Genomic DNA, 25830 nt, shown 5'->3' with positions numbered 1-25830 from the left:
CCTTGGGACGACATGCTTTTGTTACTATAACTCTTGACATTAAAAAAAACCGACTTCAAAAAACCACTAAAATGTAAGAAATAATTTAAGGTTTACACAAATTCTACTCGTATGAGACAGTACAAATATACCTAAGCAGGAACTGTTCTTTTTTGATGTTGGTGCGGTGACAAAGTAATCTGAAGAAATATGGCACCAACTTCAAAAAAGAACAGTTCCTGCTTAGGTATATTTGTACTGTCTCATACGAGTAGAATTTGTGTAAACCTTAAATTATTTCTTACATTTTAGTGGTTTTTTGAAGTCGGTTTTTTAATTTTTTTAATTATTATTTTATTTAATAGTTTTTAGTTTATTTGTATTAATTTTCAATCAAAAGTAAGGTGCAAATGATACCAAAAAGTCCTACTAATCAATACGAATCATTCAAGCCTAAACACGAAGTAGTTGCTATATACCGTTGAGGAGTTCCCCTGACTGCCTTCCGTTTCCATCATCAGATCAGCTCAAGGTCACCATCATATTTTTTTGTTATAAGAACTATATTTACGTTCTTAATTTCATTAGAATCGGTTAATATGTGCCCAAAATGGAAATTCATACCCTGTTTTTACCCCTTTACCCACCCTTGGGGGTGAGATAAAATTCTGAAAAAAAAATGGGACCACCTGGGAGCTCAACCCAATACAACAAAAAAAGAATTTTCAAAATCGGTTCATAAACGGCGGAGTAATCGGTGAACATACATAAAAAAAAATATAAAAAAAAAAAAAAAGATCCCGACGAATTGAGAACCTCCTCCTTTTTTTGAAGTCGGTTAAAAAGACAAAGACCAAACCTAGAACTATTACTTACAGACCAATTAGGGATATAGACATTGAACAGTTTAATAAAGACTTAGATTTGATTGACTGGGACAAAATAAACAGAATGGACGATGTTAGTGAAATGGTGAGGTGTCTCAATCAATCGATCATAAGTCTCTTTGACCTGCATGCGCCAGAAAAGACGATCGTAGTGAGAGAGACACCACATCCATGGATCACTGACAATATAAAATTCATGATGCAGTTACGTGACGACGCTTACGACGCTTACAGAAAGACTAAAACTGACGCAAAGAGACAGTACTATAAAGACTTAAAACACCAAGTAAATGTTGCGTTATATTTTGAAAAAAAGGTGTTTTTTGAACAGAATGTCAATAAATACGCTCATGACTCTAAGACATTGTGGAAAAACTTAAAAAAGACTGTACTACCGACTAAACAGGACAATGATATTCCGACACATTACAATGATCCGGACGAAATTAATAGACATTTTCTAGACGTACCAGGTAATAACGATGTAACTGCATCAGACTTAGCATACTTTACCACAAACAGACACTCAGACAAGACATTTGGACTTACGACTGTTACAGCGGAACAAGTTCACAAAGCAGTGTTACGAATTAAAACAGCGGCCAAGGGAATGGACTTGATTTCGATAGACATGGTAGAAATGACATTGACACGAACTATTGACATAATTTTGACTATAGTTAACAAAAGCATACTGACAAAGACTTTTCCCGACGATTGGAAGATTGCCAAAGTCTCCCCTTTCCCAAAGAAGCCGAATCCTTCGCAACTCTCTGACCTAAGACCGGTAAGTATCCTGCCGTGTATGTCGAAGATAATAGAAAGGGTAGTACATGATCAGCTGTCGCGGTACCTGGAGGCTGCGGGAATACTTCCGAGTTTGCAGTCCGGCTTCCGCAGCGGTCGCAGCACAGCCACAGCGCTGCTAGATGTAGTGGACAATGTGCTTGCGGAACAGGAGAAAGGTCGGAGTACAATACTTGTCCTCCTCGACTTCTCCAGGGCCTTCGACTGCTTGAATGTGTCCCTTCTATTATCTAAAATGACGTACTATGGGATCGATCAGGCATCAGTGCAGTGGTTTGGTAGCTATCTATCAAACCGCTCACAGGTTGTAGGTCTACGTAAGGCAGATGGCAGCACTATACTATCCACACCGCGTCCGCTGACCAGAGGAGTCCCGCAGGGCTCAATATTGGGACCACTTTTATTTATTCTGTACAGTGCTGACATTTTATCGTCGGTGGAACATTGTCGCTATCACCTCTATGCCGATGACCTGCAGCTTTATCTTTCGTGTGATCCTCAAAATATTTTGGAGACCACGCGGAGGATAAATGCTGATCTGGAAAGGGTTGTGCAATGGTCCGAAAAGAATTGCTTACTGCTAAATCCAAGTAAATCCAAGTTCCTGGTCTTCGGAACAAGTCTCCAGCGAACGAGAACGATTGAGCAACTGTCGGCTACAACTATCCAGGTACGTAATGTGCCAATAGAGCGGGTTGCTCAAGCTAGGAACTTGGGTTTACTAATGGATGGACAGTTAAAATTCGAGGACCATATTGTAGGGGTGGTAAGTAGCTGTTTCTACCGGCTCAAAGTACTGTACAGAATACGGGACTACCTCAGTGTCGAAATGCGGATCAAATTGTGTGAGTCACTGGTGTTGTCCAGACTGAACTACTGCGACGTGGTCTACGGTGGGTGCCTCCTCGGTAGATCTGAACGGCTGGTGCAGAGAGTTCAGAATGCGTGTGCGCGCTACTGCTTCCGTATCCCCCCCAGGACGCATGTGACGCCGTATCTGAACAACGCTAATCTGCTCAAAATGGCGGCACGAAGACGATTGCACCTTGCAACGTTGTTGTTTGGTGTGGTCAAGCGTGAGACCCCAAAATACTTGTATGAAAAACTGCAATGGTCGTTCAATTCATACAAGTATAAGGTCCGCTTGTCCGTGCCACCGCATCGATCAGCCGCCTTTCGAGGCAGTTTCAGATATGCGGCGTCCAAGTGCTGGAATGACCTCCCCCCTCCTTTAAAAAGGCTACACGGTAGGTACATAAATACCTTTAAGTGCCAACTTAAAGGTTACCTGCTGAATATGCAAAAATCTATCTAAAATTTCAGCACTTGAATATAACTTATATTGTTTTATTGTATTGTATTATGTATTATTATACTTGTATTGTATTATGTTGTATTGTCTATGTAGGTATGTATAGTATTTGTTACTTAATGACTGTTTCTTATTTATTACATGTATTTTATATTGGGTAAATCTCGATTTGTAGTTTCCGTGAGTCACATAAAGGGTCCCTGCTGAAAATCAGCGCTGCAGGTACATTATGTACTTGCAGCAATTGCTGAGCTCGGGGCCTTTTTGGCGCTGCGCTGATGCACCATATACACAGGCTGGCCAATATTTAAGTTATTTTTATTTTTAGGAATTAAGTTTAGTTTTTTATTTTTATGTCATTTTTTTTTTTTTTTTTTTGGTTTTGGTTTTATTAATTTTATATTCAAATTGTATATGATGTTTTGTTGTAATATGTTTTTGTTTTGTTGTATTTTTCGGTGTATTTGTGCAGCACCAAATAAAATCTTTTTCTTTCTTTCTTTCTTTCTAATATAAATTTGTATCAAATTTACGTAAATGACACGTAAATTTGATACAAAACAACACCGTCTTAAAAATCGTTATTATACTAATGAAAAGAGCTACAACGAATTCCCATCTCCTTAACTACAGCTTGAAACATAAAGCACGAACTTACTAGCATCATCCATATCCTTCTTGTAATTAGAGAAGAACGTAAGCGCCTTCATGAGCTGGTAGCTCTTGGAGACGGGAATGTTGGTGTCATACAACCGACGAGTATTCTTGCAGTCGACGTAGAACCACCAGTTGCACTTGAGGATGGTCTGGTCGAAGAGCGTGGACTCGGGGCAGAGGAAAGACTTCATGACCAGACCGTCGTCTGTGAGAGCGCAGACGTGAAACACCTGAAATTTAGAAAAAAATGTGATTGTAGAAAATTGTTGAGAAGATTTTTTTAAACTGGTTTGGCATTGGTTTGATGATGAGTACCTATTTGTAGTGCTCCTTGCGATATGTAAATCGAAGAAGGAGGATTATTGCTGATGATAATGAATATGAACTGTAGCTTTTGTTTAAATTATAATTGTATTTATGTAGTCAAATTTGCTTTGGATATCGATTTCCATATTGTACGTAATATACTGGATTACAATGCTAAAAATATTGTTTCAAAGTCTAATAACCAATAGCATGGTTTACTCTGCCAATAGGTTAGTACTGATACGTTTTATTTTTTACCTAAAATAAAATAATAAACCGGAACACGCTATATTTTATATAATCATTGGTAAGTAACTTTCCGAAACAAAAAAAAAAGATCAATCAAAATCACGTTTTATCAATTTATGTCACTTGACTTCTCACTCTTTCCCACAGGAATGCAATCACTCAGCCACGAAGTAAAAGCTATAATCCATTATCACGTCTTCAATATAAACAGTGCAAGTGATTCTCCATCATAAATAATAATCAGGTCACCGGAACTCATTATGCTAAGAGCACAATCAAAGAAACGAATCTACAAGAGCGTTTGTCTGAATGCAAAACAACGAAAAGGTGTGTGCTCAATGTATCATCATTCGGTTCACGTCAATCAATGGAAGAGATTGTGGCTTGAACGGTTTGACATGGATGTCGGAAAAGAAAATATGAAGGGTTAACGGGTTCAAATGTTTTATGAATTATTGGACGGTTCTAAATGCCACTCAAAAGCAAAGGGCTACCTAAGCTACCTACCTAATATAATTTTTAACTTATTTAGTATAGCTGTTCTCGCGCGCTTCGCTTCGCCTTAAAAAGTTTTCCCGTGGGAATTCCGGGATAAATAGTAGCCTATGTTCTTTCTTAGGGTCTAGACCGTATGAATACCAAATTTCATTCAATTCCGTTCAGTAGTTTTGAGGTGAAAGAGTAACAGACAGACAGACAGACAGACACAGTTACTTTCGCATTTATAATATTAGTTAGGATTAGGATTAGGATTTAAGATTATCGAACATAAAAAAGTTAATAAAGAAGTTGGCGAAAGCTTGAGCTTGTTTATTACTCTTTCACGTAAGGATTTTCATAAAATGACCTAAATTAACACCTGGCTAACTTTTTTCCGAAACCTAAGCGATCAACAGACATAATTATATAGTTTAGCGCAGATAAATAAAACAAACGATAGCATACATACATAAACAACTCACCATACACCCCAGGTTCTCGTCTCCATACAGTCCTGGAAAGTACTTCTGGTCTCCGCAGTGGAAGCTGGTCTCTGGCAGGTCCACCTTGGATTGGAAGGCGTCGTCGAAGTTCTTCTCATAGCCGACGGGGTAGTACTCGCGAGGTGCGTTCATCACTTTGCCTGATGTTGGGATTCTGGTGGTTTGGTTTAGGGAATGGTTAGAATCTTGGTGTTTAGTAAAGTTATCATGTCCATCAGAGAGTTGCTGATGATGAAGACTGTTCTCTGTGTGTCGGTGAAAGGATTAGCTAGTCAGATCAGTATCAGATTGTCAATGGTGTACAGGACTTATTTGTATATTTAAGAACACTGGATGAGACACAGGCTCCTTTCGTGTAGTCCAATGCAAAAAAATGCTGATGATGACATTGATGAGGCGTACACTGGGCGTATCATTAAAACATAATACGTGTTTCACAAACACACTCTAAGCCAACATGTCGCTGTCCATAAAGGTCTAATGACTCAGCATGCCCTAATTCAGGCATTAATGAAAGTAACAGCATAACGGGGTAATAACGTTAAATATACCATATTCTATTCTCTCTGTGGGGGTGTAAGTACCTGCACATGACTCTCTCGAATGCAACCGTTGTGCATATCCCCAAGGTCTAAACTGCCTTCCTAAGCTCGGACCATTTCCCACCACGCTGCTTCACTGCAGGTTGGTGGGTTCACATATCTAGATGATAAATATATCTATCTATTCATCAGTTAAGTTTTAAAAAAAATATTATAGATAATAGTCACCTCTTCTTATGTTGCTGTACTTGATGCGCGTGCTGCACGATGATCTCGGGCTCGGGCTCCGGCTGGAACACGAGCGGCACCTCTGTCGTCGTCGTCGTGGTCGTCGTCGTTGTTGACGTTGTCGGCGGCACCGCCAGGCTCGCGTACTTGTTCAACAACTGCTGCTGACGCAACGCAATTGCCGCCTCCACCGCTTCCATCGATATGTTCCCTGCACGGGCTATCTCAGCTATCTTCTCATTTATATCCTCCTTCGTAAACTTTAGACTCGTATCATCACCGTAACCCGTGATGCTATTATAATCGTCGACCTTTTTAGTGTTGTAGACGGGATGCAGCTGATTGGCCAACTCGTGAACTTGGTGGGGAACGGGATCTACGAAGTTAGAAATAGGATCAGGTACTTTGCGGATGGAGAAAGTGTTTTGTGTCAAGAAGGCGGTGGGTGAGTTGGAGAGCATGTTGGGAGCGATGGGTATTTGGACGGAGTCTTTGAATACTGGGCCTGGGATGATAGAGATAGCGGCTTGTGTAGGGGGGGCGGCTACGGGCATGGGGACGAAGGGGTTGACAGTAGTAGGGATGCGGAATATGGCATTGGGGCGGTGGTCCCCCATGAGTGGGGCGGGTGTGATGCGGACAAACTGTTGTAGTTGCTGCTGTGACCCTGATATTTGTGATATCATTTTTGAGACCTGTTCGTGTGATACTTTAGGATAGTTCTCACTTTGGTACGCGAGGCCCGGTCCTTTCGACTGTGGGATCTGGAGAGGTGAGTAGGTTTTCTTGGAGGGTGTGGTGATTGGGACCACGTTGAGGTGGTCGTCCTTTGGAGGTAGAGGCTTGAAGGGAGGTACTCCCATGGGCATCGGCTTGGCGATAGTGACTTTAGGCGCTGGGTTAACTTTGTTCATGGTGGTGGGAACTTCCACTGAGGGTCCAGAAACGACGATGGGCTGCATAGTGCTGGACACTCTCCGGTGTAGACTAGATAGTTTATCGATCGCCGCTTGGTTCACTCTATTGCTCGGCGCCGGCGGCCGCATCATGATTCTGTTCTGTTTGCCTCGCTTCTGCAATTTAGAAACATCCGACATTAGCATTCAAATCTTTCCACACCAATATGTCAACGGATGCCAATGACAATAGAAATATGTAAGTAGGTGGCGCAAGACAAAATTGGCGACCGTAATTTGATTGCAACCGCTTAGGGTCAGCAGAATTGTAGGCATAAGGTCAGTGGTGATGTAAATGGTGGACTCACTGACCTCTTGTTTGGTGTTGGCGCGCGCGGTGCCGTCAGCAAGGAGGTTCGGGGGGGCACCGTTCTTGAGGCTCACGGAGCGACGCCGGCTCGGGTCCAGATTTGTGAGGGACTGCTCGAAGCCCAGCTCATCCCCGAGACTGAATCCTGAAAGTACATAAACCTAGGTTTTAGTGCTTGGCTACATTTAAAAGGCATTGTAGGAAATATGGCTTGAAGATCTCACATGTATTATTTATATTTTATATCTGTTTCTGGTTTTTGTACCTACATGAACAAACAAAATTCAAAATATCTACTTAGTTATTTTTTTATTAAGTCATTATAAACTGTGCCGTAGTATGAGATCACAATCAAATCGAGGTATCTAAAGCTGTTAATAATACCTACTTACAAGACACCTTTTTAAAGATCTAATCTTGTCAATCTAACATCTCAATTTGTACACGAACCAAAATCCCATTGTTAACCAACGGTTCATTAGGCATCAACAGCTTTTAATAGGGTATTTATAATCGTGACGGAAGTAGAAAGTCTTTTCTTTTATTGCCATTTAGTTCTTTTGTTCTGTTTGAAGGTCAATTCATTAATCATTACATCATTATATTAGTAGACAACGGTATTGGAGAAAGTGGGATATTTATAAGTACAAATGTTTGTTATGAAAATATCACATTTTCATGGTACCTAAATACTATTATTTCCAGTATTTAACTCTCAATTTAAAGGGTCTACTAACAATATATAGACAAAGGCATCTCACGATTTTATCAATATACCTAATCAATGGAATCACGATTACATCAATGGAGACAATTGAAAGCTATCTTAATTATTTATTTATAGCTGTCCCCAATAATTTTATTGGAATCATATTTTTCGTATTGAATCCAGTAGTAAACTTTTATGATTGAAGTTTATGTCTGTGATAAAACAATACCCAAAGATGTAATCATCATCATAAAGATGTTAACGTCTAGTTAACTATTCAAAAAATACAAATATTTAACTTGTCACGATTGGATAAAGTCAACAAAGATATTTATCACGTTCCAATCTAGTTTATATCGCTCACGATTGTCCGACTGTCCGTTCCACTTGCCGGCGTGGTGAGTACTCGTGACGATGAAAGTCCGATGCGTATCGAATGTCACGGCAATAAACGTAGTTTCGCTGATTGTTTCTTGGAATGTGGAATCGTGTCATTTTCGGCTCCGCGCGCCAATCAGTAAACGCGGTTAGCTCGTGACCCGTGGCCGGTAATTTTATTACACGGCGTTTAATTTTGATTAAGTATGTTGCTATTCCATTTTGACTTGCTGGTACTCAAACTATTATTTATGAATCTTTTGATGACTCGTTTAAATATTAGGTACGTAAGTACTTAAAAAAGACACACTTTCAGGTTTTACACTTTTTTTAAAAAAGGGTTGAATAAAATAGTAATGATTGATATAGATTTTCATGAAGATCCTGTTCAAAGTGTATCTACCTACATGAATCGAAAACTTTCAAGATCATTCTCCACAATGACCTAGAAAGAGTTGGCATCAAACAACAGTGTAGTTCAAGTGCAAGTTGACACTGATCGATAGTAAATACGATTTGAATGACCTGAGAGTTTACCCTATTTTATGTTTTACGCGCATTATCTACTATCATGAATACCGTGAAGAGAAAAAGGCCATGAATGAAAATTTCTTTAGACTTAGTAGGTATACCTACCAATGTGAAAAAAAAATATTGTGTTGCTCCTATTTTTTTAGTGCCACACAGCTCTTAGATAGATCTGATTGTAAAAATCAAACGAAATAGGTTCAGCATAGACATAGACACAGACACATTAAACTTAAAACACCCATATTTTACCTTAGGGTTAAAAAGTTAAATCAAAGTACATTACCTATACTGGCATGTGCTTTGACCCCGCCGAGGTTGCGTACCCTAAAAAGACCGGACTTTTTGAACGCGCAGTTGATTTTGAACCCGAAGTCTGATTCTAACACGCATGTGGGCTGCACAATATCTGAAACAACAAAAACAATAAGGTAAATAAATAAAAAATTAACGTATGAAGACAAACATACATATGCTTCTTTTTAGTGCATCAGTGACAATTGTGACAAACACTCTTTAGCTGAAATCTCCTGAGCTGGGCTCCAAGGTATGATTTTGACTTTAAGGGCCTGTTTCACAATGTCTGGTTAGTGGCCACCTGTAGGATAAAATACATGCTGTCATTGTCAAAAACTGTCAACTGTGTCAACACTTTCACTGTCTGTTTTTTATCTCACAGGTAGTCACTAACCAGACATTGTGAAACAGGGCCTTAATAAGAACCCTGTAAGTATTCTATTGGATAATAGGTACTATATTCTAATTACTGTTTTATATGAATACATTTTAAAGTTCACTCGGTACCTACATTCACACCTATCACCGAAGTATTACAAATGATTCAAATCGGCTTACAAACTTTGAATAGTATCTTCAATCTTAGTTGTCATAACTATTATCAGGTACCTACAATGGTGGATAAGCTAAGCTTATAACTTTAGACCGCCCATAATAAGAATGTTTGTAGAGTTAGATTTGAATGAGATGCCACTCATAGTTATTATTCTCCACTGTACTTTAATCTTAACAAATGGGAGAGCTTTTGGCACATCACTGATGTCTTTGAACCACGCTTATTAATTATACCCTATTGAGATGATGAAAGATGAAAGCATTGATATTATAGGGATTGAATCGAGGACGGCCGAATGGCGTAGTGGTTAGTGACCCTGACTACTAAGCCGATGGTCCCGGGTTCGATTCCCGGCTGGGGCAGATATTTGTTTAAACACAGATATTTGTTCTCGGGTCTTGGATGTGCCCGTTAAATGGCAATAGGCCCGCCCCCTATTACATTGGGACCAACATAACACTCTGGCGAAAAGTGGGTGCAGCAATGCACCTCTGCCTACCCCAAATGAAGGGAATACATTAGTACAAGGCGTGAGTGCGTGTGTGTGTTTTTTGAATGGATTGGCAGGGGACGACACATAAGGTTGTACACTGAGGTGAGGAGGTTGTACAGCAGATGACATTTCCCAAACTCACTTCTATGGTTATTTATTTGCCGACTTGCGGCATGATGGCCAAGACACGATGCTCAAAGGCATAGATGGAGTCTATGATAAAATAGATCAGAAGTTTTTTCTAATGAACACGTATATAATTTAAAGTCTTCGATATATGTTTGCGTTAGGAAATTCTTTAAAACATACATTAAAACAGAAAAGGATTATTTCATAGGTAGCACAGCTATGGTGATGACCAACCAAGTAAAACATTTTAAAAAATACAATGCTTTTGGGCAACTTTGTATACCAAATGGTAAATTTACTGTACGAGACTAGTTAATTACCTACATAACACCTATTTTTTAAGAGTGTTTTTCGTAGGCTATTTAACACGTGTTTATAGGAGACATATTTAATTAATGTACTATAGTGAATGAAATCAGAATAGAGTCTTAGATAATAATCAATGGTGTTGGTATTGGGAATATCACTTTTATTGGCACTTGCTTCTTCTTCTATCGTGTAAAATGCACTAAGCTAGCTTCCTCCAGTGTTTTGCTACTCTTATTGCGAGATCATTGGCCTTCATCAGGTCTCCTTGACTGCATTTTGGGGCATTAGGACACTCTATAAGGCACTTGCTTTATACATAGGTATTTTATTACTTCTCATTTACCTCCCTAAGTAATACTTTTCATGTGCGTAGCTGTATTTCCTATCAATTAACATATGTAATTGCTTCTATTGTTCGTGTGAGTACAGTAGTTGAACAAGGTTTTATTGTTGCTCACATGTTTTTTATTTATCGACGTTTAATAAATGGTTTGGCGTAGTGATTCAGCTACTGTATAAGTAATTTCGAACTCGACTCTCTTGTTGGGCCAGCCCCTAAAGACGGGCCATCTCAATAATTATTGTACATCATTCATGGCAATACATGTAATAATTGTTATTATTTTCCAAATCTTTATGATACGTTGTAAACTTTGTAATTTTAATATTGTTACTCTATCTTCTGTTCCTAACCAAAAACCATTGAACGCCTGCTATGTCATCTGGTCTAACCAATTTGAATTGTTCATAATTTGCCACGAAAAACATGGAGTAAGATGTGAAGCTACTAGCTGTAATTATGCTCGAAATACAAACTCAATCTATTATGCTGTTGAGCCACTCAATCTATACATCGCACATTATTTTATTATCTATATATATTATGTATGCAACAGAATATTTTTTATGTACTATATATCTTATGCTATAAACATGTATGTAAGTTTCTTCACCATTCAATATTTCCTAGTGTCAAATTGTCGACATTTTATGCGTGATACAAATTTTTCCAAAATCTATAAACGAATGAACCAATACAGATGGCCACCATGAATATAGCTGATGATATTGATAACTCCTTGGTTATTCCTTGTCACGCATTAGATTCGGCAGAAAATTGTAAACAATTTATTAATAATGATTATAATTTTAAAATTCTTACATTTAATATAAGAAGTCACAGTAAAAATTTTGATAGCTTCCTTGTTCTTCTGCACCGTCTTGATACATCTTTCGATATAATAATTTTAACTGAATGTCGCCTCGGGCATAATCCAATTATTAAAAACATAAAAGGTTATTCGCACTTTAACACTAAGACATTTAGCAACCAAAATGGTGGTATAATAGTATACTTTAAAGAAAAGTGGAATGCCACAATTACCGAACCTATATTTAATGATGCAAACTGTCTCTTAATTAAACTTTCAAATAACTTTCACATCATTGCCTTATACCGATCTCCTTCTATAATAAATATAGATAAATACATGGAATCCTTAGATAATCTTCTCGATACGCTTAAAAGCAGCAAAGAATTAATATTGGCTGGTGATATAAATATAAATATTTTAACAGGATCAAATGATAACCGGAAGTCAGATTATTTATGCCTTATGTCAGAACATGGTCTAGTACCAGCTATAACTATACCGACAAGAGAAAACTCTTGTATTGACCACATCCTAGTTAGAACCAAGTGTGAATCGAAAGCTGTTGTATGTAAAACTTCAGTAACGGATCACGACATACCAATTGTCGGTTTTAAACTTTAATGTGAAAATGGCCATTCTTATTCATCATCAACACAGCAACGTAAAACAGATTTTTCAGCGGTTGCAGCTGAATTGGAAAGATATGATTGGTCCCACATCACCTGTAATAACGATGTCGAGGAAGCTTCTCAGGCGTTTACATCTCACCTAAATGCTACAATCGAAAAACATACTTGTGAAATAAATGTCTCAAGATCTAAACACATTAAAAAACCATGGATCACCCCGGGTATACTTAGATGTACAAGACATAGGGACAAATTACATTTAAAATGCAGAAAACATCCTAAAGATCCTAGCGCCCGGCTTATTTACAATAGGTATAAAAACTTTTGCAACAATCTCCTCCACAAAATTAAATCCGATTATGAAAACAAACTCCTTACTGACAGCAAAAATGATACAAAAAAATTATGGAGCGTCATAAAAAATATCTGTGAAATATCAAATACTAAAACAAATGCTTCAATTACACTATTAAATAACAAAGATACACCAAAAGAATCTCTAAATGAGTGCAATACGTATTTCACAACAATAGGAAATGATCTAGCTAATAAAATACTTACAGAAACTGGTCAAACTGAAACAAATCTTGCCTACTTGTCAAAGTCTAATTCTTCCCCAGCTTCCTCATTTTTTATGAACCCCACGGATAAGACTGAAATAATTGATTTAATTCGACAGTTAAAAAATGATAGCGCTCCTGGAATTGACGGAATACAAAACCTTTTACTCAAAAATATTATACATACGATCATAGAACCCATTACTCATATATTTAATCTCAGTCTTTTGAACGGAGTCTTTCCATCTGTGTGGAAATCTGCATCTGTTACACCTGTTCATAAAGGAGGCGAAAAAAACAATCACTGTAACTACAGACCTATCTCCTTACTTGCCACTCTCTCCAAACTTCTAGAAAAGATTGTCAGTAAAAGGCTTGTAAATTTTCTCGAGACTAACAATATCCTTTCACCTACTCAGTTCGGGTTTAGGCAAGGGAAATGTACTGAAGATGCTGTACACACAATTCTTAATTCTATTTCATCCAAGCTTGACAAAAACGAATGCTGCATTGGTGCCTTCCTAGATCTAGCGAAGGCATTTGATACAGTGTCGGTCCCTATTCTCCTACAAAAACTCGAAAACATTGGGGTCAGAGGCATAACTCTAGACTGGTTCAGAAGTTACCTTACAAACAGGCAACAGCTAGTAAAAGTAGGAAGCAATTGTAGTGATCTCATGCCGATAAAATATGGAGTACCGCAAGGTAGCATACTGGGTCCAATTCTATTTCTTCTTTACATCAATGATATACACTCTTCTCTTCCATCCACCCTTAATGCAGAAGTAGTTTGCTATGCCGATGATACGGCGATTCTATTTTCTGGAAACTCTTGGAGTTCTGCAGAATCAAATGCTGTGGAAGGCCTTTCCAACATAGCAAAGTACCTATCAAGAAATCTACTGACCTTGAACACAACGAAAACTAAGTACATTTGTTTCCACAAGACAACTGCCTCACAGCCCAAAATATCTGTACCGTTAAAAATACACACATGCAATCGTCTGTCTGACTCCTGCTTCTGCGATAGCATCCTTCGAGTAGACGCAATTAAATATCTCGGCGTAATCTTAGACGAAAAGCTAAACTTTAATAAACATATTGATGCATTATCCACCAGGGCCAGAAAACTCATAAATATTATGAAACTTCTGCGCAATGGCGCTAACAAAGATACACTCCGACTGGTGTATGTAGCTTTGTGTGAATCGGTCCTCAGTTATTGCATATCTTGCTGGGGTGGTTCCTGTAAAAGTAATATGATCACTCTAGAAAGAGCTCAGAGATCGATCATAAAAGTTATGTACAAAAAACCTAGAAGATATCCAACCACTACCTTATATAAAGAATACAACATACTGAGTATACGGAAATTATTTATAATTAGAGTCGTCCTTCTTCAGCACCGTAAGACACTTAACTCCAGTAATTACAGCCAGCTACTAAAACAAAGAATATTTAGAATAGACACAGTGCCCGCCAATACCACATTTGCCCAAAGATTCCCGCCCTTCCTTCACCCCCATATCTACAACAAACTCGCTAAATCGTGTAACATTAAAGAGCTAACTACTAAAGCCGCACAAAAAGTAGTTTTGAAATGGCTTCACCATCTTAATTACTTTGAGACTGAAGAACTATTATTAATAAGGAAATAATTTAATCATTAACTTACCGCTGCTTTCCTTAAAATTTACTTCCTGCACTAAATTAATATACCTAAGTATATCATTATTAATATACAGACACTTACTTACATTGATTCTTCTACTTAAGCATAAGTATTATTAATATGTATTATTATTATTTATACTGATCTATCTATAAATATATATATATATATATAAATACATATACTTTTATTTATTATTATCTATATTTTAGTTTAGCTATATTCCATAAAATGTTTGGTTAACTACATTACTCCATACCCAACAATACATATTTTATTACTCAGTCGATTTATATTTATAAATAAGAATGCATGTTTCCTTGTTTTTAAATACCAAAATGGTTAATTTTTTGTTTAGAAGTTATTTTAATTTTAATTTTATTTTATTTTGTCACTAATGAATATAAGTCAACGAAAAATGTTCCTATGATTAGTCTTAGTAATTTAAACATTTTTTACATTTGTTTTTACTGTAAGTGCTACCTACCTTCTTTGTTAATATTATACCTTTTATAACCGGTACACCGGCATCCACGACACAGGCCGAGCCTAGTGTGGAAGCCACCAAAACTCGTAAATTTACTAACTCACACACTTCCAATTTAATTTCATAATATTGTACTTACTCATTTAAATTCATAGGTGTTTAAATAAATATTTTTGATTTTTTTTTTTTTTTTTTTAATTATTTTCTCAGGGGCGTCTTGAGTTGAGGCTTCGACGTGAGATTCGTTAGATATTTTATTACTAACGCAATATACCTAATTACATACCTATTAATATTGGTTCTATTTATTCTGTCTTCCGCTTGTGTTTGAAATATTCAGTAATTACTGCGTTTTACTTAAAAAAAATGATTATTTATTTTTATACATCAAGTACAACACAATATTTTATGACGTTTTTCTCCGCAGTTTAGCGGCCGCGGCACGAGTCTATTATCGACGTCAATAAGCTTATTTAATCACGGCGAAACATGGTATAGTACATTTAATACGTTTACCTACAACGATAACGAACCCGTGTAGCGGCAGCAGATCAAAAATATTGTCTATCACGTCCTTCAGTCCCGCATTTATTGCGTTTATCCGCCGAGTTTCAGATGCGGTCGTATTAATGATAGGTCGAAAGATTCAAGGTTTATATTTTGGTCAAATTAGCGGTAGATCGTAAGGTCAAATCATGCTGTTGCACCGAATCGACCGTCATCATCGTCTGTTAGGTTTTTAAAAGTTCTAAAGTTAGTAGGAGGTAGTTTAATATGGCTTTGAATTTGGTTGATCGGTTTCATAACTGGGAATGTTAGGCATAATTTTAGTGAGTCATATGTGCTCAGCCCCTCTAGTACGTGTTTTGCTATTTATGAAAACGAAAAAAGCTTGCGTTTTCTCCTGTCATCTGCATACATTATCTGTCAAAAGTTTCATAATAGTTTCCATTAGAGGCGCCACTTAGTATACGAGAAAACGTAAACTTTCATAGTTTTCGACAAACTATCAAACCTGCACTAGACCCCCAGTTTTCATAAAGTTTTACTCAAACTGAGGGGTCACTCCAGTTTGACAAAGAACAGACGAGACCTGTCATTCAATTGCTACGTTTAATACCACGATATCGGTCGTTATTAGCGCAACTGCTCTCCAAATGTATAGAGTGACCTCCTGGTTTACATTTTGAGATATTAGGGTCCTCAGTGATTCATTAATATAAATTACATTAGTCATCTTTAAAATTAAAATTTAATCATCCTATAAATCTTGCAAACCACAACATAAACTCCAATCTCATCAGGATCAATTACTTTTCTGTAATAGGTATATTTTCCCAAACTATAAATTGACGTAAGATGATGTAGCAGGTAGATGCCAACTGCGTAACATTAGTAATAAAACCCAATTACGAGTAATGACGACCCTCAGTACATGTAATGACTAGTCATTAACACTTCTGTCGGATTGTGGTGTTTCACCGCAACGTCAAATAGGCTTGACATTTTTTGTTGCTGTCTTTTTGCTTTCCTCTGTCAATGGTTTGCTGAAGGTATAGTTTTCGTTCCAATGCGAAGTCAATGGAGGTTTTGTTGAATTTCAGTGTAACAAGTTATCTCTCTCTCTCTCTCTCTCTCTCTCTCAGCCTTCCGTAGTCCACTGTTGGACATAGGCCTCTCCTAACGATCGCCACCCCAAACGGTCACCCGCCATCTGCATCCAGCGGCTTCCCGCTACCTTCCGCAGATCATCAGACCAACGGGTTGGGGGGCGACCGACACGCCGTTTGCCGACACGGGGTCTCCACTCCAGAACCTTTCTACTCCATCGGTCGTCGGGCTACGTGGCCAGCCCATTGCCACTTCAGCGTGCTAATCCTTTTGGCTATGTCGGTAACTTTAGTTCTCCTGCGGATTTCTTCATTACGAATCCTATCTCGCAGGGACACGCCTAACATAGCCCTTACAAGTTATCATATTATACCAACTAGGAAAGTAAATCTCTGTCTAATTCGTAAGTAAATGTATTATGATTTATGTAAATGTTGTATAGAAACATGGCAGTATATTGTGTTATCTATGTTTATCTACATTACGTAAAAGTTATATTAAAATGCACATTTGCACTTGTCTTGAGTCTTGACCGAGGTTCAAGGCAGCTGCATTAAAAATGCTTTCAAAAATCGAATTCTAATCTCGCAACTAGCCACAGTATCACATATAAACTCATTGGTTATAATTCTACGACAAAAACCTGCGCTATAAACAATTGTCTAATAAAGCCTAAAGTTATGGGTCAAAATCAGAGAGGTGAGCATTATGCTTCCGACAAAGTTTTTCCTCATTTTATTACATGATATTACTAAAATACTTATTTCAAAATAAAGGTTCTGTGCATATAATTACAGCGCACTCAGCATATTTATTTCGCTATGGTAAGTTTTATTTGATTTTAAACAAAAAAGGTCTAAATCGTCATTCCGGGAATGCGTCCTTATACCATGTTTCATAGTTCAGACAAGTATTTTTTTTTTTAAATTACCACTTAAAACTGTCATATTTTAATATTGGCTTTTAGTGTAATCAAATTAAGAATACACGTATAAATTACATTATTACAAGTAAAACTTCTTCATATTTCGGCTATTCAAATGCTGTCCGTCGTTTATCAAATCATTCCGTGAACGTGGTGGATATCGGTCAATGTAAATAAAACAACACACGCCAGGTGGCGTTAGCGAGCAGCAGTGTAAAGTTCACAATTCAAAGCAAAAGGCGTGTGTTGTGTTTTCGAAAAAAAATTATTAGATTTTGTTGGTAAGTACCTTTTAATTTCTTCGGGAGAGCCTCACTCCTAGGAGACGCGTCCCCAGGTGGCGGATAGGGGCACGCCCGTCTACTTCTGTAGCAGGGTAGGAATGAAATAAAATAGTTCCCGCGGACCAACAGGCCGGAGAAGGACACTCCGTATGAAACCACTCAGGCTGCCAGAAGCCTTGGGGTACCCCCTAAACAGACTGGCTCTGCGGGCACGGACGCACAGATGGCAGCCCCATCGTCGTGATCGGGGTGCTGTGGGCTAATCACCTGCACACCCTTAAAACATTTGATGATTGAGAATTCTCCATTTAACAATAATAACCGGACCACTTATACGACGACTTTTGGCTTTCGAAAACGGACACGAATTGGGTGCTGGAATGTCAGGACCATGGCTCGACCTGAAAGGCTACCCCAAGTAGCAAAAGTCATGAACGACTACGGCATCCATATACTTGGACTAAGTGAGACGAGATGGAATGGGTTTGGTGAAGATCCAGCAGATTACAGTACCACACTATTGTACAGCGGCAAAGAAGACGAGGATGCGAGCCGTGAATTCGGAGTTGGCCTACTTTTAAGCCGCAGTGCCAAGATGAGCCTGTTGAGTTGGAAGCCAGTTTCGGAACGCATAATCACGGCACGTTTCGACTCCCGCGCTCGTAAAATTAGCATCGTCCAATGCTACGCTCCAACTAACTCTGCTAAAGACGATGCTAAGACGGCGTTCTATGAGCAGCTTGAGCACACCATCAGAAGCATCCCCAGGCAGGACATCGTCATCTTGATGGGAGACTTCAACGCAAAACTGGGTAATGACAATTCCAACCGCGAACAGTTTATGGGCTCCGAAGGAGCTGCCGGAAATATGAACGAGAACGGAGAACTTTTCGGCGAGCTCTGTTCATCACAGAATTTGGTTGTGGGTGGCACTCTTTTTAAACATAAGGAGTGTCATAAGGTCACATGGATATCCCCTGATGGTGTTACCCGCAACCAAATAGACCATGTTGCGATCAGTCGTTCCTGGAGATCCTCGTTGCTGGATGTGAGGAACCGACGCGGTGCTGACGTGGATAGCGACCACCACCTTGTAGTAGCAGAAGTGCGCCTCAAGTTGTGTACCCCAAGCCGTAAACCTGAGCAGACGTCTAGAAGCTTCGAAGTACGAAAACTCCGCGACCCGGAATGGCGGGAGAAATTCCGCATATCCCTTCGAAATCAGTACGAACTTCTAGAAGAACTCGAGGACGAGGAAATGGACGGATCTTGGACGCGCATAAGGAACGCCTACACAAACGCAGGGGAAGAGGTGCTCGGCTACTCCAAGCCTCAAAGAGAGAACTGGATGTCGCAAGAACTGTGGCAGGCAATTGAAGATCGGCACCAAGTGAAGGGCCAACTACTGTCTGCAGTGGAGCCGGACGCATCTTGCCTAAGAAGCCGATACGCCAACCTCCGCTCACAAATTAAGAGGACCGCACGTCGAGACCGCCGAAGAGCCGCAGACGAGTTGGCGGACCGTGCCAACGTAGCCGCTCGCCACAAGGACATGCGTGCGCTATATGACGTGACGCGACGCCTCAGTGGAAGACGCACACGACCTGCGAGGAAGCCACTCAGAGCCAGCGATGGCAGTCTATTGTGCACCCAGAGCGAGCAGCTGCTGCGATGGACAGAGCACTTTTCAAGTCTCCTAGAGCAAGCCCAGGGCACAGACCTACAAGAGCCCACCAGCATGGATAACGACAGCATTCTTCTGGATATACCAACAGCGCCACCCTCTTTCGAAGAAGTAGTTGCGGCTGTGAAGTCACTGAAGCCGGGGAAGGCGCCAGGTATCGACAATATCCATGTAGATATGCTGAGGGCTGATGCTCCAATGTCTGCTACTTTACTGTTCCCCCTTTTGACCCGTATTTGGGAAGCCGGACAAGTACCCGCTGAGTGGAAACAAGGACTCCTGGTGAAAGTTCCAAAAAAGGGGGACCCATCGCGATGCGACAACTGGCGCGGCATCACGCTACTGCCCGCTGCCGCCAAAGTCTTAGCTAAGATCCTGCTAAACCGCATCGCGCCGAAAGTAGCAGTGACCCTCAGAGATGAGCAGGCTGGCTTTCGCCCTGGACGCTCCTGTACTGACCACACCAACACCCTACGGGTCCTTATTGAGCAACGTGTCGAATGGCAGTCGGAGCTATTTCTGGCCTTTGTAGACTTCGAAAAAGCCTTCGACACCGTGAAGTGGACCGCGTTGTGGTTAAGTCTACAACGCAGAGGCATACCAGCCTGCATCATCCAAGTGATACGCTCGCTATACGAGGGCAGTACATGTAGGGTCGTACACGAAAAAGAGCTTGGGGCCCCAATACGCATTTCAGCTGGCGTCAAGCAGCGATGTCTCCTGTCACCGCTCCTATTTGTTATTCTCCTTGACGATGTGATGAGGAACGTGGTTGCTATCCCGAGAGGTATAAGCTGGGCTTCAGGTGTCCTAGAGGACCTAGACTACGCGGACGACATCGTGCTGATTTCGCCAACTCTCGACCTATTACAAGAGAAACTCGCACACCTGCAGGAGGAAGCCAGAGTAATGGGTCTGCGAATAAACCGACGCAAAACAGTCGATATGCGTATCAAGGCTAAAACCTCGGACGCCTTAACACTCGATGACCAACGCTTGGACTCGGTCGATGCATTTACTTACCTCGGAAGCACGGTCACCCGTCAGGGAGGAGCAGATGAGGATATAGAGAGCAGGATCAAGAAGGCGAAGGCTGCGTTTGCCCAGCTCAAACCTGTTTGGGACTCGAATGTGCTCACAAGGCGGATAAAAATCTCCCTCTTCGACTCCATCGTGAAGTCCGTATTGCTCTTTGGTTGCGAAACGTGGAGAGTGACGAAAGGGCTGACGAACAAACTGCAAGTGTTCGTCAATAAGTCCCTCAGGTCGATCCTACGCGTTTTCTGGCCGAAGACAATACGTAACGAAGATCTGTGGAAGCTGTGCCGACAATCTCCCATCGGCAAGGAAATTGCGAAGCGAAAGTGGAGATGGATTGGGCACACTGTACGGAGAGGAGCTACGAATGCCGCAACTATAGCCTTTGACTGGAGGCCACCAAATGGCAAGCGCTCCCGGGGACGCCCTGTCCAAACATGGCGCCGAAGCGTCGAAAACGAGCTGCGAGCCGCTGGACTAAGCTGGAGTGAGGCCAAAAGTACAGCCGAAGATAGGCGGAAGTGGCGGACGTTGGTGGAGACCCTCTGCACCTCTGGGGTGCCATAGGACTGCAACAACAACAACCTTTTAATTTCATATGTGTGAAGCGTACTTTAATTCCCTGTCACTACGGGAACGCTCTTTAGTAAGTAGTTTTTCGAAAATTTGCGTACTTTTAGCAAAATTCTTATAAATATTGTTGCTCACTTGTTCATAATCTCTAAAACCAATATTTAACATGGCGGCGTCAAGCGAGACATGAAAATATTTAACGAATAATCATTTCGGGAACGGTTATTTCGGGAACGTTCTGGTATATGACAGGTGTTCACGAAATGACGCCTACGTTCCTGAAATGGGCATTTTTTTGGGCAAAATGATGTTTTAATGCTTATAAAACCATAAACATGCAAAATCTTGGTTTTAGGTATCCATTTAGTACGAGTAAGATGGAGAACGATGAAAATGAAGAGAAAAGGAAGTCAAAAAAGGCGTCCGAAAAAACCTTAGCGTTGGTAGCTCAGTCGGGTAAGCGCCTGCTTCTCACGCAAGAGATGCGGGTTCAAATCTCGGCGCTGACATGTACCAATGAGTTATTTTAACTCAAGAACAATGTATACCATCGCTCTTACGGTGAAGGAAAACATCGTGAGGAAACCTGCATATCTAGATTTAGCACATCTAGATATGTGAACCCACCAACCCGCAGTGGACCAGCGTGGTGGGAAATGGTCCAAGCTTGGGAAGGCAGTTTAGACCTTGGGGATATGCGCAAAGGTTCCACTCGAGAGAGCCAGGTGCAGGTACTTGCAACCCCACAGAGAATAGAATAGAACCTTAGCGTTTGTGGACTATCAGAAGGCCTTTGATTCGATCGAGACGTGGGCGGTGCTAAACGCCTTACAACGGTGTCACATTGACTACGGGTATATCGAAGTGTTGAAGTGATTTATAGAAACGCCACCATGTCAGTTTGAGTACAGGACCAGACTACGGAAGCAATTCCATTGCAGAGAGGTGTGAGACAAGGAGATGTTATAAGTATCTCCGAAGCTCTTCACTAATGTGATGGAAGATGTCTTCAAGCTCCTAGACTGAAAAGAACTCGGCAATCAACGGCGAATACATCTCTCACCTTCGGTTTGCCGACGATATCGTGGTTATGGCAGAATCGTTGGAAGACCTCAGCAAAATGCTGACCTCAATCGCGTTTCCCAACAGGTAGGCCTCAAGATGAATATGGACAAGTTGAAAGTCATTGCCAATTCGGAACTTGATTCTTGAAGTGGTGGAAAATTACGTCTACCTTGGATAAACAGTCCAACTAGGAAGATCCAACTTCGAGAAAGAGGTCACTCGGCGAATCCAACTTGGCTGGGCAGCGTTTGGGAAGTTACGAAGCGTATTCACGTCCGAAATTCCCCAGTGCCTCAAGACGAAAGTCTTCGAACAGTGCGTGTTGCCAGTGATGACCTACGGTGCCGAGACGTGGTTTCTAACTTTAGGCCTCTTGAATAGGCTCGGAGTCACCCATCGAGCTATGGAAAGTGCTATGCTCGGCGTGTCTCTACGTGATCGAATCAGAAATGAAGAGATCCGTAGAAGAACCAAAGTAACAGACATAGCTTATCGAGTCAGTAAGCTGAAATGGCAGTGGGCCGGACACATTGCTCGAAGGACTGATGGTCGGTGGAGCAGAAGAGTCCTCGAGTGGAGACCACGTACTGGCAAGCGCACTGTTGGGCGGCCCCCCGCGATATGAACGGTCGATATAGTCAAGTCTGCGGGGAAGCACTGGATGCGGGCCGCCTCCGATCGGACAAGGTGGAAATCATTGGAGGAGGCCTATGTTCAGCAGTGCACGTCCTATGGCTGAGATGATGATGATGATGATTATATTATTTTCATACACCAAATGTACCAAAAACCTAGCTTTGCGTTCATTTAGGGAAGGTCAACGTCATTTAGGGAACTTCGTTGTCATTTTGGGAACACTCCCATCATTTTCGGGAACATCACAAAAACGGCAAATAAGTCACTATTGTGTAATGCTATAATTAAATCTTGCATATACAGCATTAAATTACCTTGAAACCTTTGTATTAATATTATTAATATATAACGTAGTGCAAAAATGTATACAATAAATTGAAATTATGGAACGAAATTTGCACAAATTCGAAATTTATGGAGAGTAATTTGAAAAATAAGTGGTTTTATTAAGAAAAAAATCAAAATAATAATATTTTCTGATTTAGGAAAAGGTTAATTACTATTTCTTGAAGGGGATTCTTAAACGTGTTCGTTATATTATTATTTAAAAAATAATTAAAAGTGTTCCCGAAATGACTCTTGACCCTGTCATTATTCTTATTAACAGGTATAATTTCTAAAATATATAATTTTGTGCGTGCCTCATCACAGGCTATGTTCATGACAAATGCCACAACAGACTCCACTTGTTAGTTTTCTTCAAAATAAAACTTAATTTCTCAGATATTTGAAAACCTAAAATGCTCACCTCTCTGATTTTGACCCTTATACTGGCAATCACATGAGACATGGTGAATCATCTGATTTGGTCCTTGCTGACCGGTAACAGCCGGATGTCACAGTGAAAGGCGCCAGCGCCCACAAGACTCCCCACGTAGCGTCAGCAAAACAAGTCATCTTGGGTGTAAGCATAATATTTTCCTGCTATCGCTTCAAATTTGTTTATGTATTCTACTACTGCCTACTGCATATCCTATGACAACTGATGTTACCTAATTGAAATAAAATATTACAATTTATAATTATAATCCTTTTTATTTGCACCACACCAAAATATGTATATATATGAAAATAAAATTTTAAAAATTTTTACTGCTTATAGCAATCTCTACCAGACACAAAGAAAAAATATATGATTTGTGATTTATCTGTAATTTACGTTATAATGTGGTAAAGATAGCAGCTAAATCAGCCAATAAGCGCCTTGAATTAATTGAAAGTTCACTTTAATTATTCATGTCTATCAGTTCTCTTATCTATCATTTAACCATTACAATCAGCAATATAATGTACCATTTATTAATAATCGTATAGATAAGACCTAATTAAATTAAATTGTTTTGTCTGTTATGCCTCCATAACTGTAGTTATTATTTAATAATTATACGGGTATATATTGCCACCGAATAAAACATGGGTTTAACGTTGAATTTCGACTCACGAATGTCTAATAAAGCAAGGTAGGCACCAGACCATATATTTTATGTTCATTTGGTAGGTCAATACCTACGTGATGTTATTTTATTATACTTAATCCTTGAGGGATTGATTGATAGGCGGTAGTTACGTACTACCTACCAGTTTCATTCAAGGTATCATTTTCCAAAAAAAACAGACCTTATTTTTTTGGATTTATCTAATTTGTCTAGTCTTTATTTATCTAGATCTAAACAACTTTTTTATATGTATAAAGAACAATATTTGGTTGTATGTACTCTGCTTTACATTAATTATTAGATTATCTTATCTTTGTAAATTCTAGACGTCGTATTATTGTGCTGTCGTTACTTATGTGTTCCATATTGCCACACATAACTTCACCTGTGTTATTTGTAAACAAGAAAATATTATGAGGTAAAAATACTTTACATAGAAGACCACAAAATAAATCACTTATACCGCATTTTTTCATACTTGGCATAAAAGGTAAACAATCTTAGCCACATCTTTCACTAAAATAAAGTAATGTAAAAACAAAGCAGCACTCATACATAAAGAGAATTTATAGAATTAGAACAGTCACCTCGAATGTTAACGTGATGCTAGAAACGCCAAATATTTATGTAAATTATTTCGCAAACATAAGTGAAAACATGTTGTTTTTTATTGAAAACACAATACGCATACAAATGTTACCTACATGTTTTTATAATGCGGTATAGTATACTTTTGACAAATTAAAAATATTTGAGTATGTACTCGTATACATTTTATCATGATACTTGAAGGTAGGTAACCTATTCTGATTTAAAATATTCCGTGAAAGCAAAAACTTTGCAAATATTTTGATTGATACCGTAACTAACATCCCGTCACAGAAAAAGTTAAGTATTCTGTCAAAACTCCTATCGTTAATGCTTCGTTAATTTCATATAATCATATCAATTTAAGTTCAAAAGAAAGGGAAGAAAGTTAGTGGAAATAATAGATTGTCAACCTCCACAACATAATTCTACACTCATCCATCCAAATCTAAAAATAACTGAAATAAAATATCACAACTTAACTAGCAGACAGATGGATGCAGTGAAACTATGATACATCAATCCGCTTGGTAATTAAATACATATAACGGTAATATTATTACCATTATTATGGCCGCGGCCACTTTTCCGTCGAGTTATATCTTCATGGAAAAGTGAAAACATACCGTGACCGCACTCGCGATCGGATACACTACTGAAGCTGTGGAGTTGTGTCGTGTATTTTACTAGATTATGTTACTTAGGTAAACTATAGTTTATTACACTCACGAGCAATGAAAAAGTTCCAGTGAATCCTGAAAAAGTTGCTCAAAATACTAGCTTAAGGTTCAACGCAAGCTTTTCCGTTTGAAAGCGTTTTTCTGAAAACCGCCACGTTTCACGCCCTTTTTATGATAATTCCAATTTTTAGAA

At 39.4% G+C, this 25830-nt stretch overlaps 1 protein-coding gene and 1 long non-coding RNA gene across 3 annotated transcripts in view; one reads left to right on the top strand and one right to left on the bottom strand.

Moving 5' to 3' along the window:
* Positions 1 to 25830, bottom strand: part of LOC105398770 — a 66681-nt gene that overhangs the window by 3796 nt on the left and 37055 nt on the right. Inside the window, exons 2-7 of one of the 2 annotated variants that reach the window (XM_011571009.3) lie at positions 9118 to 9240; positions 7219 to 7361; positions 6678 to 7023; positions 5951 to 6326; positions 5160 to 5334; positions 3644 to 3872 (exon numbers count right to left, since the gene is read on the bottom strand). In XM_011571009.3, coding sequence (XP_011569311.3) covers positions 3644 to 3872; positions 5160 to 5334; positions 5951 to 6326; positions 6678 to 7023; positions 7219 to 7361; positions 9118 to 9240 — 1392 coding nt within the window. Of the gene's footprint in view, positions 1 to 3643; positions 3873 to 5159; positions 5335 to 5950; positions 7024 to 7218; positions 7362 to 9117; positions 9241 to 25830 lie in introns of both variants that reach the window. The other variant, XM_011570996.3, reaches the window with a different exon arrangement.
* On the top strand, positions 17405 to 21643 carry LOC125488727. Its single transcript, XR_007266444.1, has 2 exons — positions 17405 to 17934; positions 21588 to 21643. It is a non-coding gene; the product is annotated as an uncharacterized LOC125488727 (long non-coding RNA).

Source organism: Plutella xylostella, chromosome 7 (assembly GCF_932276165.1).
Source record: "Plutella xylostella chromosome 7, ilPluXylo3.1, whole genome shotgun sequence".
Lineage (NCBI taxonomy): Eukaryota > Metazoa > Arthropoda > Insecta > Lepidoptera > Plutellidae > Plutella > Plutella xylostella.
This window is presented reverse-complemented; position numbering and strand designations above follow the sequence as displayed.